The sequence below is a fragment of the Anomaloglossus baeobatrachus genome, chromosome 3 (genome assembly GCF_048569485.1).
Source record: "Anomaloglossus baeobatrachus isolate aAnoBae1 chromosome 3, aAnoBae1.hap1, whole genome shotgun sequence".
In the NCBI taxonomy this organism is placed as follows: Eukaryota; Metazoa; Chordata; class Amphibia; order Anura; family Aromobatidae; genus Anomaloglossus; species Anomaloglossus baeobatrachus.
In genome coordinates, this window is record NC_134355.1 from 365,769,679 (window position 1) to 365,786,722 (window position 17,044).

The 17,044-nt window shown below is 47.0% G+C and overlaps 1 protein-coding gene across 1 annotated transcript; it reads right to left on the reverse strand.

Moving 5' to 3' along the window:
* Nucleotides 1–10,793: 10,793 nt before the first annotated feature.
* On the reverse strand, nt 10,794–14,635 carry LOC142295299 (uncharacterized). The gene is made up of 2 exons (XM_075338413.1): nt 14,396–14,635; nt 10,794–12,802 (listed from the first exon to the last, which is right to left on the reverse strand). The coding sequence occupies exons 1-2, from the start codon at nt 14,463–14,465 to the stop codon at nt 11,754–11,756; spliced, it is 1,119 nt and encodes a 372-aa protein (XP_075194528.1). The 5' UTR covers nt 14,466–14,635; the 3' UTR covers nt 10,794–11,753.
* Nucleotides 14,636–17,044: the final 2,409 nt, after the last annotated feature.

Consider the following 17,044-nt stretch of genomic DNA (forward strand, 5'->3'; position numbering starts at 1 on the left):
GCCCCGAATTTACACTGCCCCTCATTGAATTGCCAGCAAGCTCCCTTCCTCTGACCAGCCGGTGACCCGCTGCTCGCACCCGAGCTCCCGGCGGCCCCACGAAAGGGCTGAGCCGGAACCGTTACTAACCGCATCCACAAGGAAATATCCTTGTGGTCCCATCGAATGCCAGCCAGCAGAGGCTTCCGTTGCCGGAACTGCTTTTCATATCTCAGCCACCCTAGACCTCTGTACACTCTATACGCCTCCCCAATCGAATCCATATATCCAAAAAGGGCGGAACAATGTTACGGCTCCTTTTCCCTCAAAACACTGGCTAGGATTGCAAAGGCCTGCAGCCAGTTAGTAAATATCCTGGTAATCAGCCTATACCTCCTTTTTTCCTCATCTTCCTTCTCTTTTTTTGAATCACTTGGCTTTACCTTCTCCAAGTTAAACTTTTCCAGGGGAAGCAGGGAAAAGATTTCCACATACTCCCCCTTCCATATCTTCTCCCTCACCTCCTTTTTTAAATGCACCCCCAAAGGACTCTCGAAGCAAACATATACTTTGCTCCGTGCCCTATCATCTAACCTAACCACCTCATCCTCTTTTTCTTTTTCCTTTTCCCCGTCCTTTGCCGTATCGGATCCCGCCGCAACTCCTGCCACCTGCCCCGCTTCAACCGCCACTGCAGCTCCTTGTATTTCTACCTCCTGCGCCACCACCACCGGCTGCATACCCCCCGGGGGGCCCACCCAAGCCCCCGCCGGAGACCCAGCCCCGCTCACCCCCAACCGCTCGGCCGCCAACCCCTGCAGCACTCCTAATAACTGACCCCAAAACTCTGACCCTTGTAATCCTGACTGCACATGCGCACCCGAGCCCTGCGAACTAACACCCGCGGAGGACCCCCTGCCTCCACTACCCACAAAATTAAGCATACTCGTCGTTCGCTCACCGGGCTGCCTCTGAATCGGAACCGGAACAGCCGTACCGTACCGCGATTATTCCTCTGACGCTCCATTCATCCTGACGTGTCGTCGTGTCCATCATCGTCACCGGAGTCCGAAGTGCTGCTGAGGACCTCAGGGGGGACCAGCAAGGGGACAGCCAGCACCTGGCGGCCGTCAACGCCCACGGTCACCGCACCCTGCTCCTCCAAACGCCTTCTGCTGGACCGTTTTCTCTTCTCCCGACGCGGCATCAAGGCCACCATCCACTGTTTACGACCCCATGCCCGACTGCTGCACCGACGCTCCCTCTGCCGTTCTCACTGGCCTTCCTCCCTGACGACTGCAGGAAGGCCGTCTGACTTCTGCTGCCGGCTGAGTCCTCCCCCCAGCACGATCCTCGCTGGGGTGGACCGTCACCACTGACCGCAGCATCCGGTCCTGCCGACTACAGGACCCAGCCTCTGCTTTCCCCTGGGCTGCCATCCTGATGCTCGCTGGCTGTACTCCTCAGGTGCCTCCGCTGCTGTCCCATCTCGCTGGGCTCTGCCCCCAGCCGGCACATCACCAGAGGCTGCCGTCAGTCTGCCCCGGGGCCTTGCAGGCCGCGAACCAGAAGTAGGCCTCGCTGAAGCTCCGCCCACCTCTAGCCCACGGGATCTCCGACGAGGATTCCTCCCGGAGACCCGCAAAGCTCTCACGGGCTGCAGAGGGCTCCCCTGCCCCAGAGGGTCCCCGAGGGGGCTCCTGCATCTGGATCTCCTTCCCCCGCCGGGGGAGTAGCGCTCCGGCGGCCGCGACTGCCGAGCACGCAGCACAGGCCCAGGTGCAGCCAGGCACCACCGCTCCGGATCCGCAGGCTGCAGCCAGCTGCTCCCGCACCACATCCACTCCTAGGACGTCGTAGGCTCCACGGACCCACTCAAGCAGCGCCACAAGATAAGCCATCCTGACACCAGCAATGCTGACCCCACGTGACTTGGCAACACAGCAAAAGAGGAGGTACCAGTTCACACAGCATGTTATATACCCCTTAGATTCCTCCCCACCCTTTCTATAAATCTACCCCAATCCTCAGTGCTCTTCCTAACCACCAATCCCATACACCCTTACACAACCCCATTAAACTAGCCAAATTAACCCTTTCCTACAATCTACCCTCCCGATTGTCATGGGGCTTATACATCCCTATAGGGCGCATTGCCCATCTTCCTGATGACACCCGCACTACAGCTTCATAGGTTCATCAGCGTTCATTGGGAACTGTGATGAGTCTCCGATGCTGTCCTCGCGGTGATCCGGCTTCCAGATTCTCACTATACACACACACACACACACACATACTCTGCTGTATATATTCACACATCGATGTGGTCCCCGGCACTGAAGTCCCCACGATGCTCCGGCTTCCAGTTCCACAGGGCACTGAATATTCAGTGAGTATAATGAGTGGGGGTCAGGAGCGGGAGGCAGCAGAGCCGGAGGCAGCACCACTGGATACAGGTAAATATTGAAAATATTTTTATTAAAAAGACCCGTGTTTTCTCTGGTACGTGTCACACTGATGTCACACAGATCACATGAGTGAGTACAAGTATATAATAACATGGGTACGTGTGGCATCCGTGTTAAAAACGGATGTCACACGTACCTAAAACACGGACGTCTGAAACCAGCCTTATATTGAGTGAGGATCAGCATGTATATTTGGAATGTGGCCAGAAGTAAGCAAATTGACCACCTGCTCTCAGCGCCGGCATTGGAAAATACTGACAGCATACAGTACGAACAAAGTGAGGATTCAGAAATCTGGAGTCACATAGAGTGACTGCAGACTTTCATCAGAAATCTGGACAATCCCTTTAATTATAAAATGTTATACTGTAGCATGTGCAATTTTAGCAGCGGTAACAGCAGTAACATTACTGCCAAGAAAATATGATATTTTTTATTGAAAAATAGGAAATAGTTAGCAAATAAAAGTGGCCAAATTTTCTTGTGCCCAGGCACCACATCAAGGTGCAAATCTCATCTGGGTCCTACTCTAAATTCTATGCCTCTCTTGTCCCAACTGACCTTTTATATGGGCTAGAATAGAACCTGCAAAAGGAAAATTAAAAACACCTAAAATAACTGGGAAGAGTGCGCAAACAAAGGACATGACTCCATAATACAAACTTAAAATTTGGCCATCTTTATTTGCTAAGTAACTCATATTTTTCCAAAAACGTTTTTCATATTTTCTTGGCAGTAATGCAAATTCATGTTCCAATGTTCACCATCTACATACTTGTTTTTTCTCCTTTACTTGAGTGCAACTGCTATTTTGGATATTGTATGTCATGTTCAGTATGCACCAGTTCAGACTATGAGATTAGGAACATAACATAACTCACATCAGGAGCCATTAGAAAATAAGCACCGAGCCTCCCTTAATTAGGTAGGGAAGGTGCCGGCACTACTCATTATGGGAATAATAAACAAGAGAACAAGAGTAAAGTGCAAAAATAGACAACTTTTATTGAATACACAACATGACAATTACTTCATTAAAATGGTGCACTACCAGTATATCCTGGGGATGCCAGCATAGAATAGACCAGTGATTATAGCCAACGAAGTCAAAAAGACCAATTAGTCAGAATCTATGTATATGGCAACAACTAGCCTAAACAGATCACAGTGATTGGGACCATACCCAGAACCAAAGGAACTGCTGTGTGGAAAGTGAGAAAATGGTCAGATCAAACCGTGGTTGCCCACCGTATAAGGGTGGGGAATCATGGTGATACCGCTGGCTATGCTGTTGATGAATATATGTGCACAGCAGGGAATCAGCATGCAATAACTATATAGCACAAGTGTGCAATTTAGGAAATGTTCCCTTACCTAAAGTGCTAAAGTGCAGATCAAACCAACGCAGGACAGCCAGCCGTGGACACAAGCAGTTCCTATGGGATGTGAGAAGGCATCCTCAGGTCATCCAAAGGTCTCCATCCGACGCGCGTTTCGCGGGGATAGCTTTGTCAAGGTGGAAAACCAAAGTAATGACCCCATGACCTGCATGCCTGTTTTATATACCCCTCCTAATGTAAAATCCAACAGCTGAGTGGCCGGAAATGGCATGGAGACAGGAAGTGACATCGCTTAGTAACAAGCTTATGTCGCCATCGTACCTCAAAGTGGTTAAAAGTACATATAATCTGCGGGTCCATAGTGCCTCCAAACTAATCTTGATTAAACCGCTGGAAATTGGAACTGAATTAAACATCAGAGATCTGGCCCTGGCGTATATCGTTACTACGGACGCACTTCCTGATACAACCAACAGGAAGTCGTCAGCACAAGGGGCAGGGAAAGTCCAGTGGCCGCTATGTACGCTGGCGTGTCGTAACTATAGACGCTATTCCGGATCGTTACCGGAAGTCGTCATAGGAGGGGGCGGGAAGATCCCACGTGTCCGCTATGGACGCTGGTAGCTAAGGAAGCTATGGACGCACTCCGGTGAGACAGGAAGTCATCATAGGTCCTGAAGTCAACTCCACCCTATCGCCAGGTGAGTGACGCATGAATCGCCCAATAGCAATCCAAGTGCGGACATACGGGGATCACCACAAAGGAGGGCGGGGACAAGGAAAGGCCATATGACCGCAATGCAACGTCCAACCTAGGGCCACGCCTCTCCATCCCTGACTAATACAGATACAGATAGAGCGTACATCCCTGTTATAATAACTCATGCCACATTGGGTAACTAGACGGGCAGAAAAAGTAATGGTACTACTACCGAATGATGTGGTAATCAGGAAAGCCGATTATAAATAGCACCCGAAATAACTAAAGAAAGAAAAGAAAGAGAAAAGAACAGCCCACATCTCCCCAGACTTCGGCGCAATATGTGAACACTCATAGCGGTCCAAAGACAAAAGTATCATCAGTTCTCATACCTGGTGGGAAGGCCACACGTGGCTAGTGGGGACGTGTCACCCCCCAACCACGCACCACCATTCCCAATCAGGACGACAAAACCCAACGCAGACCATGAGCCACCACATTGTGTCCTAAGTCCTGTCACCACAAGACCACCTGTTCCGAGGGACACGTATCCCCGGAGACAGGGTGTACATGTGTACAAGATAGGTACCGAGGAACATCATGGGGGAATAAAGAAGAATCAAAATTGAAAAGCATTTTTCCCCCATATCACAGAGTTGTTATAAACCAAATATAAAGTGCCAAGGTGATCAAAATTGCATGGCAAAAAGGAACACATGGAAAACATGGTACAATTAGAGTTACTCAGAACACCAATTTAGGACATGCTAATTGGGCTTCAATAAATCTTAGATATGCAAAGAGCCGCCGGAGTATACGAATCGAGCTGTTCTCTCCGTAAGATGATGATAATCCTTCAATTTGTCCCACTATTGGGTATCTGGCAGAAATCCAGGCCATGCTTCAGCCTTACGGCACACAATCACTCGTACCGCATAAAGGAGGAATATATCTAAAAGGTAATGTATCGAAAATTAATAGCAGGTCAGAGGTCATTACAATATTGAGCAAAATATTGCTCCCGGTAGCATTAAAATAAAAATAAGAACAAACCAATAAAAACAACACTCATAAACACACAAACAATGAAATTAAAAAAAAGAAGGATTGCAAAAAAAGGGAGAACAGGAAATAGCTGGAACGCCAACTAGATGTCAAATTATAAAAAAGAAACAAAGCTGATGTTCTCATTGAGCCCCTTGGGGACCAGAGTGTCCAAAGTGGAGATCCATCGGGCCTCCACTTGAGCGAGACGCTTTTTCAGATCGCCACCACGGGATCCGCCACGTATATGGTCAATACCCCGTACCTTCAGTCCAGACGGGTTACTCCCATGAAATTTAAAAAAGTGTCTAGGGAGTGTTTTCAGCGTGGTAGGGTCAATAGTGTCCTTGGCAGCACTAATGTCCCGTACATGCTCCCTCGTGCGTACCCTCAATTCACGTGAAGTGAGGCCAACGTACACGAGGGAGCAAGGACACGTGGCGTAATAAACAACGTGTGTAGTAGCACACGTAATATAACACCTGATGTTAAATGTCTTAGTGCCATCTGAGGACGTGAATGTGGAGGTGCGGATGGTGTTCTGGCAGGCCAGGCACCGACCACATGGAAAACACCCTAGCAAGGGACCGCGGGTACTGAAAGGATTACAAATAGGTGGCACGTAATGACTCCTTACCAGAATGTCCCGAAGATTTTTAGACCGGCGAGCTGTCATGAGAGGGCCAGGAGGGAGGACGTCAGCCAGAATAGGATCCGATCGAAGAACAGGCCAGTGCTTACCCAGGATATCTCGCATAGTCTGCCAGTGATCGTTATGAGTACCTATAAAACGAATAGGTGGATCAGTTTTTTGTACTTTAGGAGTATAACTATTCTGGCTGACGTCCTCCCTCCTGGCCCTCTCATGACAGCTCGCCGGTCTAAAAATCTTCGGGACATTCTGGTAAGGAGTCATTACGTGCCACCTATTTGTAATCCTTTCAGTACCCGCGGTCCCTTGCTAGGGTGTTTTCCATGTGGTCGGTGCCTGGCCTGCCAGAACACCATCCGCACCTCCACATTCACGTCCTCAGATGGCACTAAGACATTTAACATCAGGTGTTATATTACGTGTGCTACTACACACGTTGTTTATTACGCCACGTGTCCTTGCTCCCTCGTGTACGTTGGCCTCACTTCACGTGAATTGAGGGTACGCACGAGGGAGCATGTACGGGACATTAGTGCTGCCAAGGACACTATTGACCCTACCACGCTGAAAACACTCCCTAGACACTTTTTTAAATTTCATGGGAGTAACCCGTCTGGACTGAAGGTACGGGGTATTGACCATATACGTGGCGGATCCCGTGGTGGCGATCTGAAAAAGCGTCTCGCTCAAGTGGAGGCCCGATGGATCTCCACTTTGGACACTCTGGTCCCCAAGGGGCTCAATGAGAACATCAGCTTTGTTTCTTTTTTATAATTTGACATCTAGTTGGCGTTCCAGCTATTTCCTGTTCTCCCTTTTTTTGCAATCCTTCTTTTTTTTAATTTCATTGTTTGTGTGTTTATGAGTGTTGTTTTTATTGGTTTGTTCTTATTTTTATTTTAATGCTACCGGGAGCAATATTTTGCTCAATATTGTAATGACCTCTGACCTGCTATTAATTTTCGATACATTACCTTTTAGATATATTCCTCCTTTATGCGGTACGAGTGATTGTGTGCCGTAAGGCTGAAGCATGGCCTGGATTTCTGCCAGATACCCAATAGTGGGACAAATTGAAGGATTATCATCATCTTACGGAGAGAACAGCTCGATTCGTATACTCCGGCGGCTCTTTGCATATCTAAGATTTATTGAAGCTCAATTAGCATGTCCTAAATTGGTGTTCTGAGTAACTCTAATTGTACCATGTTTTCCATGTGTTCCTTTTTGCCATGCAATTTTGATCACCTTGGCACTTTATATTTGGTTTATAACAACTCTGTGATATGGGGGAAAAATGCTTTTCAATTTTGATTCTTCTTTATTCCCCCATGATGTTCCTCGGTACCTATCTTGTACACATGTACACCCTGTCTCCGGGGATACGTGTCCCTCGGAACAGGTGGTCTTGTGGTGACAGGACTTAGGACACAATGTGGTGGCTCATGGTCTGCGTTGGGTTTTGTCGTCCTGATTGGGAATGGTGGTGCGTGGTTGGGGGGTGACACGTCCCCACTAGCCACGTGGGGCCTTCCCACCAGGTATGAGAACTGATGATACTTTTGTCTTTGGACCGCTATGAGTGTTCACATATTGCGCCGAAGTCTGGGGAGATGTGGGCTGTTCTTTTCTCTTTCTTTTCTTTCTTTAGTTATTTCGGGTGCTATTTATAATCGGCTTTCCTGATTACCACATCATTCGGTAGTAGTACCATTACTTTTTCTGCCCGTCTAGTTACCCAATGTGGCATGAGTTATTATAACAGGGATGTACGCTCTATCTGTATCTGTATTAGTCAGGGATGGAGAGGCGTGGCCCTAGGTTGGACGTTGCATTGCGGTCATATGGCCTTTCCTTGTCCCCGCCCTCCTTTGTGGTGATCCCCGTATGTCCGCACTTGGATTGCTATTGGGCGATTCATGCGTCACTCACCTGGCGATAGGGTGGAGTTGACTTCAGGACCTATGATGACTTCCTGTCTCACCGGAGTGCGTCCATAGCTTCCTTAGCTACCAGCGTCCATAGCGGACACGTGGGATCTTCCCGCCCCCTCCTATGACGACTTCCGGTAACGATCCGGAATAGCGTCTATAGTTACGACACGCCAGCGTACATAGCGGCCACTGGACTTTCCCTGCCCCTTGTGCTGACGACTTCCTGTTGGTTGTATCAGGAAGTGCGTCCGTAGTAACGATATACGCCAGGGCCAGATCTCTGATGTTTAATTCAGTTCCAATTTCCAGCGGTTTAATCAAGATTAGTTTGGAGGCACTATGGACCCGCAGATTATATGTACTTTTAACCACTTTGAGGTACGATGGCGACATAAGCTTGTTACTAAGCGATGTCACTTCCTGTCTCCATGCCATTTCCGGCCACTCAGCTGTTGGATTTTACATTAGGAGGGGTATATAAAACAGGCATGCAGGTCATGGGGTCATTACTTTGGTTTTCCACCTTGACAAAGCTATCCCCGCGAAACGCGCGTCGGATGGAGACCTTTGGATGACCTGAGGATGCCTTCTCACACCCCATAGGAACTGCTTGTGTCCACGGCTGGCTGTCCTGCGTTGGTTTGATCTGCACTTTAGCACTTTAGGTAAGGGAACATTTCCTAAATTGCACACTTGTGCTATATAGTTATTGCATGCTGATTCCCTGCTGTGCACATATATTCATCAACAGCATAGCCAGCGGTATCACCATGATTCCCCACCCTTATACGGTGGGAAACCACGGTTTGATCTGACCATTTTCTCACTTTCCACACAGCAGTTCCTTTGGTTCTGGGTATGGTCCCAATCACTGTGATCTGTTTAGGCTAGTTGTTGCCATATACATAGATTCTGACTAATTGGTCTTTTTGACTTCGTTGGCTATAATCACTGGTCTATTCTATGCTGGCATCCCCAGGATATACTGGTAGTGCACCATTTTAATGAAGTAATTGTCTTGTTGTGTATTCAATAAAAGTTGTCTATTTTTGCACTTTACTCTTGTTCTCTTGTTTATTATGAGATTAGGAAGTGTCGGATACTTTTCTAGGTCAAGAGGTAATGTCCCACACTGAGACGAAGGAAGCAAAGGAATGCCATGTTTGTCATAACAGTGTGAAGAATAAAGTGAATTTTCTGGTTAGCTAAGTGAGCACTGGTGTCGCGTGTGTTACTTACTGTCTGCGTCAGTGATCACCAGTTGGGTGACAGACACTGTCCTGAAGAAACCAGTAAGTGTTGTGCACCCCACCCGAGATCCGCACACAGCGACTCTTTAGCAAAGGAAAGCGGTGCCCAATCGGTCCGGGGAAGGTAGCTTCCTTCACTGGTGTCTTCTTATGTTGTTAAAATGCCTTTAGGCCACATAAAGCAATAAGACCTTGTATGACTGGTAATCACAATTTCACTATTGCTACGTATCTTATATGTTATATAATCTTTATTACTTATTATATACTCCCAGCTTTCCCATTTTCTGATATCATGGGAAAGCTGGGTACTGAGCTGAGAGAAAGAGGCTCTTTTCCTCATCACCCAGCCTTTCTATGTTCTGATATCCATCTTGTTCTCACCTCCCCAGCTCCCCAGCTTTTTCATTTTTTGATATCATGGGAAAGCTGGGTGCTGAGCTTAGAGAAAGAGGCTCTTTTCCTCATCACCCAGTCTTTCAATGTTCTGATATCCAGCTTGTGCCCAGCTCCCAGCTTTCCCATTCTCTGATATCATGGGAAAGCTGGGGGCTGAGAAAAAGAACCAAGTTTCCAGAGTAATTATCCTGTACCCTTAGCGTTAGTGTCATTATCCTGTACCTCCATTGTCAGTGTCAGTATCCTGTATCCCCAGTGTCAGTGTCAGTATCCTGTACCCCTAGTGGCAGTGTCATTATCCTGTACCCCCAATATCAGTGTGAGTATCCTGTACCCCCCAATGTCAGTGTCAGTATCCTGTACCCCCAATGTCAGTCAGTATCTTGTACCTCCAGTGTCATTATCCTGTACCTCCAGAATCATTGTCCTGTACCCCCAGTGTCAGTGTCATTATCCTGTACCCCCAGTGTCAGTGTCATTATTCTGTACCTCCCGTGTCATTATCCTGTACCCCCAGTGTCAGTGTCATTATTCTGTACCCCCAGTGTCAGTGTCATTATCCTGTACCCCCAGTGTCAGTGTCATTATCCTGTACCCCGAGTGTCAGTGTCATTATCCTGTACCCCCAGTGTCAGTGCCAATATCCTGTACCACCAGTGTCAGTATCTTGTACCCTCAGTGTCAGTGTTATTATCTTAGGCTATATGTAATTACTCTTCAGGGGGTCTCTATATGTGATGATATTACATTAGGGGCCTCAGTATAAATTCTGTGTATGTAAAAATAAAAATGCAGGGCACAGGACAAGTCTCTGCACTCTGTATAGTTTGCAGAAAGGCGCATGTTATACTGAGAGAAGTCGAAAATGAACAAGTAATGAAAACGTTTATGGCAGCCATAGTGTGGGCCCCTAGAGGCAATTTCACTGGTAGGCCCGTCACACCCCAGTCCAACCCTGTATACTCCTATCATTATGTAGCACAGTTATGTACAGTAAAAAGTAAGAGCGAGACGTAAAGATGGTGAATGGCATTTATTTATTAGAAATATTGTGATAATAGATGGAAACTAGCACGGTTTATTACTTTATCACTCCTGGCTGTAACCAAATTGGATTACACATCAGTCCAAAGGCACTGTTCACAGACGGAAGGTGACTGATGTAATTGACCGAGGAAGATGAGGCTCTGGACTGTGATAAAGGGAGATTTCTCAAATAACTGTGAAACTAAAATGTTTTTGGGTGAATTCAGCTCAAAAAAAATCCAGCAAATTCTCTTGATGGGAATGTAATTCTGTAGCAGGTGTTGAGGAGCTTAAGGTGTATCCGCAGAAGCCTCCCCAATGCTGTTTTTGCCACAGCCTACCCAGAGTGTATTTTCTCAGACTCCTAAGTGTGTATTTGCCTCAGCCTCCCAATTGCTTTATTTGCTGCAGCCTTCCCAATGCTGTATGTTCCTCATCATTCCCAGTGATGTATATGACTCATCATCTTCAGTGCGATATATATCCCAGTCTTCCTCAGTGCTGTATATGCTGCAGTGTATATGCTCCAGTTTCCCAGGAGCTGTATATGCCCCAGTGTCCTCAGTGCTGTTGTACGCTTTAGCCTCACTATTGCTGTTTTGCCCCAGCCTTCCCAGTGCTGTGTATGCCCCAGTATCCCCAGTCATGTATATACCCCACCCTCTTCAGTGCTCTATTGGCCACAGCCTCCTTAGTGCTAGGTTTTCCCCAGCCTCCCAAGTGCTGTACCAGAGCTGTATGTGCACCAGCCTTCTCAGTGCAATAATTGCTCTTGCATCATCAGTGCTGTATTTGCCTCAGCCTTCTCAGTGCTGTGCATGCTTCAACCTCCTCAGTGCTGTGCATGCTTCAGCCTCTCTAGTGCCTGTACATGACATAGCCTACCTATTGCTGTGTATGTCCTAATGTTCTCAGTACTAGAGATGCCCTATGGCAGTAAAAACTGCATGTTAACGCTTGGTTAACAAGCAGTTTTACGACACAAAGGACAACTAGGATTGGACTGGAGCCAGGTCACAATGCAAGACTGATGGAATATGTGCTTGCACTGGAGCTCTGTGATGTTCTCTCCAATCTCAAATTCTGTTAAACAAATAACACATGACCCAGTGTCCTCCTGAGGTGACATTTTTCTGGTTTGGAAAGTGTCACTTTGCAGAGTTCTTCTGTAGGGCTGAGGTTGCCATGTTTCCTGAAACGCAAGATTTTCTGCAGGTGGTGTGGGTGGTTGCATCTCTTGCATTGTTTGTCTCATGACATCTATTCCGTGCATCTGAAGGAACATATATCGATGATAATTAACAGCTGTAAACTGCCTGAGTATGCCACTGTATGGAACTGGATTTGGTGGTCTAAATTCAAACTGATGGTTATTGGAGCCACTTTCTCTGGGTGTTGTGTCTGGAGAGGAAATGTTCCTCAGTCTGCGGTTCAGTGGGATTCGATATGGTGGACTAAATAATATAAATTCAGCTGTTGGAGATCCACTGACTTGACTGCCATCACCTCTGCTGCTCTCTCCCATTGTTCTTCCTGGAGCTGGAACCAGCCTGCTTGGTGTGCGGCTCTGTGGGCTGGAACATGGTGGTTGGAAAGTGAATGCATTAGTGTTACCTAAAGAGTTATCACAGCTGCTGTCTCCTGTAGCTCTTGAGGATTCTGGGGATTCTCCTGTAGCTCTTGAGGATTCTGGGGATTCCATAGGGACATGACGTAGTGGGGACCTGCTCCTTTCACTACTCGTCTCCTGTCTCCTATGCTGTGGAGGAGCTCTGTCCTGTCTCCTATGCTGTGAAGGAGTTCTGGCCTGTCTCCTATGCTGTGGAGGAGTTCTGGCCTGTCTCCTATGCTGTGCAGGAGCTCTGTCTTGTCTCCTATGCTGTGGAGGAGCTCTCGTCTGTCTCCTTCTTTCAATGATAGCATTACTGACACTCTCTTGTCCATGATTAGTTGAATGTCTTCTCTGATGATTTTCAGAAGATCTTAGTCTGTGGACAATTCTTGCCTGACCTATGAAGACATTAAACTATAAACATTTTGGACACTTGGGTGGTCCCTGCTGCTACTATGGGGTTTACAGAAAGGGGACCTCTAAGGCTGCTTTCACACATCCGGTTTTTGCTGAGCGGCACAATCCGGCTCAAAAACCTATGCAACGGATGCAGCGAAAAAAACGGATCCATTGCATAAGTTTTCCCATGCGGCCCGTCCATTTTTGATGGCTGCGGCTTGATACTGAGCATGCGCAGTTCAAAAAAACGCATCCGGCGGCCGGATGCGTTTTTTGCCGCAGGGCGTCCTAGGCTTGCATTGTAAATCGTGCCATATCCAGCGCAATGCGTTTTTTTCGCCGCCCAAAAAACGTGCCAGGCAACATTCCATCCGGCCGCCGCATGGGCTAAATATGCCGTATCCGGCAAAAAACGGACGCAATGCAAGGCCATGCGGCACAACACGGCGCTAATGCAAGTCTATGCGGGAAAAACGCAACCGGCGGCAAAAAAAACGGTTGTGTTTTTTCTGCAAAGCGCCGTATTGTGCCGCTCAGCAAAAACCGGATGTGTAAAAGCAAAACAAAGATTGTGTCCACTATGGTCATGAGTAACCTGCTCAGTGCAGAATGTGGACCTGCACCACCCAAACTGCTAAATGCCAAGAGAAAAAACAGTATAGGGAACAAGAAGAAAAATTATAGATATAACAAAAGCACCAGTGTCTGTATACAAGAATAATCACGTAGAATACTGAAAACTACATTTACAAAGCTTTATTCCATGACATAAGCAGGCAAAATGTAAAACCAATTAAAAAGCAAAAATACAAGAGTTCTTGTAGAGACACAATCTCCACAGAGAGATACAAATGTATAAGCTATCTCCATCAAAACTATCCAAGGGCAATACAATAAAGAATGGCAAAAGTATATAGTAAAAATAGCCTGATAATGGAAATCAAAAAGATCATGAAAAGCAAAAAAAATAAATTCAGTGACATAATAGAGTAGCAGATTAAAAAAATAAAGGCATATGACCCTTTAAGTATTATCCAGAATATAATGAATGGAAGGGGGAAGCTACAGACCCCACGTTTGACGTCTGCAAAATGTTGGTTCTTCAGGGGATGTCACCCTGCTCAGTGCATCCCTTTTCTGTTCACATTACATGACAGGGTTGGAACTACACCACTCCAGTCTCTACCCCCGATTTTATACTCACTCTCTGGCATTTTCACCTTATATCTCTGCTGCTCTAGTCCTTGGACTGCCAGAAGTGAGAAGTTACATCACAAGTTCTCAATGCAAGTCTATGGGAGCCAGAAGAAGGCTCTCATAGATTTGCATTGAACGGTGAGCTCTGGCTTGTTCCATAAAATACTGGAGCGATCTGTCAGGTTCTAAACTACCTGAGACCAATGGCGGCACTGCAGATAAAAGATGAAACTGTCGGATGGTGAGTATAAGCCTGGGAGCAGGTACCTTAGATTAGAAACACCACTCCAGAGGGAAAATAAAAACTAAAAATTCAGCAAACCCCAGGGATAACTCCTCCAGAAAAGCTCAGATATTGGGGAATATTTTCTTTTCCCCTCACATATTTCACTTACGTTGGTTTTCAGGGCATGTCAGCCATGCTTCATTGTCCTCAATCAGCCGCCTCAGCTCTCGGGAACCCATGTCCTGGTTAGAGGAGGTCGGGATGATAAGATATCAAAGAACTAATTTCTCTGATAGCACAGATGTTATGGTAAAAAATCAATAATTAAAAATAAGCAAAAGAACAAAACACTAGAAATGCAAAACAAACTAGTTTCTTTTCTCAAAACCAAAGATATGTCTCTGAAATAGTCAGATGACAAAATGGCGCTGATATCAGTGCTCAGTGATTCCATATCCTGAGGACATTCTAGAAGGCCATTATGGCATCACTGGTGAGTGAACTCTCAGTCCTGATCAGAGCTATGTGATATCATGGCAGTTGGCTTCCATGCTGCTTGCTGAAAACTGCTGAATATGGGAACAGGGTTGTAATACGTGCACTAATATATAATCTATGTATAGGAAATAAAATATTTCAATAAAAGCTGGCCCCAAGTTTATATAAAGCTTAAAGCAGATAAGAGCCTAAAACATAACCTTTAATATCAAAGTTATTAAAAAACCTATAATAGGTCGAAGTAACCAAAAGCATCTCCAGCCCCTAGCATAACACGTCAGGCATGAGTTTCACACCACATATAGCAGTAACAGCTCAGAGATGCCACTAGTATAACAAACAAACAACAAACAAACCAAACAAAAAAATAAAATGTGTTTCCAAGTGCTACAAAGGCAGTGGTCCTATCTAGATACACAACAAAATAGAAAAACACAATATACATAAATCACAAACAATCTGTGAGCTGGGATGCAGGACCTCTGCCCCTTTGTAGGACGATATCCGCTGATGAGTCTGGAATGACGAAACGCGTCGGGTGATATTAGGGAGAGCACAGGGGGTCCAGAATAGCTAGCTGTGGTCTGCCCTTGCTAGGGCGGAAGTTTGGGGTGACACTATAAGGTGATTTCCCAGTGAGAAATAGGGTCAGTGACGCCATGGCAACGTCAAGACCTATAGGAGGGAGAGACTGATTCACCCTGCATACCACCCATTCTGTGAGATTCCATTTTGTATATATCAATTGTACTACTACTATACTGGGTGCATTTGAACTGTTGACCGCTGTCAACAATCTGTATGATTTATGTAGATTGTGTTTTTCTATTTTGTTGTGTATCTAGATAGGACCACTGTCCTTTTAGCACTTGGAAACACATTTTGTTTTGTTTGTTGTTTGTTTGTTATACTAGTGGCATCTCTGAGCTGTTACTACTATATGTGGTGTGAAACTCTTGCCTGACGTGTTATGTTAGGGGCTGGAGATGCTTTTGGTTACTTCAACCTATTATAGGTTTTTTAATAACTTTGATATTAAAGGTTATGTTTTAGCCTTTTATCTGCTTTAGGGAATCCAATCAATAAGTGGCATTGTTATTTAATTGTGCTGTCTCATAACAAGTTTCTATAAAGCAGATAATTCACCTACTGGTGTCTATGATATATAGGATAATGCTCAGCTGTGTATTACATGAATATCATTATATTATTAGTGATGTAAATGCACAAAGCCCTAACTGACGCCTAAAATTCCTTACAATTTATAGCAAAGAGCTCAATTATTTATTAGCATTCACATAGCATATGTACAGCCCCGCGGGTTCGGCTGCGACCGTCGAGCCGCTCGGATCCGTGCTCGTACGGTGGGTGGCTCGAGCTCCTCACAGACCCGGGGGTCACGTCGCTCTGCAAGGGGGTTGGCGCTACACGCAGGGACCTCGGTGGGGAGTTCCACGGCCGGGGCCTCAGTGGTTTGGAAGGGATGTAAGTTCGTGACGCCACCCACGGGTTGTGGTGAATGGATGGACACCAGCACTGCCATTAACTAGGCTTCCCGGGGACGGTGTTGCGCATCTTGGTGTTGACCCCTCCGTGGGTAGGGGAGTGATGGTCCCGGGGGCCTGAGGGAGGTGCTGAGGCCTGGGGACAGGCGCGTGCTGGATGCTGGTGCGGTGCGGCACTTTGCGCGGCCCGAAGGCACTGGTGTAGTCACTATGACACAATACACTGGAGTCTCTGGTAAACCAAACGGGATAATGAACGGGGCCCGCAGCCGGCTGCAGCTTCTCCCTTAACAGGTCGGTGGTTTCTGCCTTTCTCCTGCACCTCTTTGTGTGAGTGTTTGGCTCCTATGCCTAAGCAATGGTAGTCTGCTCCTCGGCTTGCTGGGTGTCGGAAGAGCCCTGTTTTCCCGCAGACGCTGGCCCCTTGGGTCTCTATGCCTTGGCGATGGCTTTACCCTGTATGGTTGGGCTGTTGTCTTCTAACGGGTCTTGTGTGGGAAAGGTCCTTAAGTCCAGTCCTCAATCAGTTGATTTGACTCGGCCCTGTCGGTTCGGGGCTTCGTACTGGGTCTGAGTACCCCTCCTGGTGCTCCAGTTTCCAATTGGTTCCCCGGTTCGGTACCGGCGGGCCACCGCCTGACCCCGGTCCCTACGGTTCCACCGGCTGTAATCCCAGCTCCTGCAGGCGGCCACTACCGTCTGCCTCCTTGCCAGAGGTGACTGGCCTCCGACCCAGACACCTGAGTAGACTATTGGCAGGCCTGGTAACAGCTCTGCCCTTGAACTCGACCTCTCTCCTTCACTGTCAAGACTAG